Raw genomic sequence first — 907 nt, 5'->3', positions numbered from 1 at the left:
TATTGACAAAGTTGTTGGTGTGTATTTTAGGACAAGTTACATGGTGATTTCTGAGCTATAGGGCTCTGGTAATACTCAAACAGTGGCGTCGAATAGTTGCTCTACCTTCGATACACAACTGAACTATTCTTATTAGGGTAGCGAGATAAACGAGGTCAGAATGGCTCATAGTACCTTATCAGTCAATGCCACTAGAGCTGCCATCGGCCGAAACCGTAGTTTCAGCAATCCAACCCCCTTCTCAATAACTTTATTGGGCTCTACACTGGAGACTATGTTGGAGCATGAGAGCCTTCAGACGGATTCCAACGGTGCGGGTGATCCTTGCCAAGATATAAATACACAGGCAGTTGCTAACGAGAATCAGCAGGCTGAAGACAAACCAACTGCAACAGAGACCACTGGTGACCATCGACAACCGCCCACACACGCACGCACAACCTCAAGTTCACCAGTACAGGAGCTTGAGGGAGACGTTGATGCAGCACCAGTAAATACAGACTCATTGTGTTCACAGCGAACGGAAGCAAATGTAAGGAGTGGTAGTACAAGCAGCTCCGTGCTTGGTGGAATTAATAGGAGGCGCAACAGTTTGGGGACCTTTAACTTCAAGAAATCTAAATTGAAAGTAGTTATGAACTACAAATTCACGCTCGATGTACACACACCGATTGTATATGATCATGGGTTGGTGACTGGATTTCTGAAAATAGTTGCGCTGGAGAACGGAATCATCGAGAAACTTTCAGTGTTGTTAGTGTGCACGCTGACTGTCAAGGTAATTCCTATACACACCTACACATACACATAATATATATATATATATACATAATAATATATTATATATATATATATATATATATATATATGATACTATAATAGTATACTATATATATATATATATATA

At 40.7% G+C, this 907-nt stretch overlaps 1 protein-coding gene across 1 annotated transcript in view; it reads left to right on the top strand.

Annotated features, from left to right (window-relative positions):
• SARC_00939 (hypothetical protein) overlaps positions 1-907 on the top strand; it is a 9,193-nt gene continuing 8,286 nt past the window's right edge. Inside the window, exon 1 of the mRNA XM_014305364.1 lies at positions 1-778. Coding sequence (XP_014160839.1) covers positions 161-778 — 618 coding nt within the window. The 5' untranslated portion in view covers positions 1-160. The remainder of the gene's footprint in view (positions 779-907) is intronic.

This window comes from Sphaeroforma arctica (genome assembly GCF_001186125.1).
Source record: "Sphaeroforma arctica JP610 unplaced genomic scaffold supercont1.33, whole genome shotgun sequence".
In the NCBI taxonomy this organism is placed as follows: domain Eukaryota; class Ichthyosporea; order Ichthyophonida; genus Sphaeroforma; species Sphaeroforma arctica.
The sequence above is the reverse complement of the archived record's forward strand: the minus strand, read 5'-3'. Positions and strand labels throughout refer to the sequence as shown.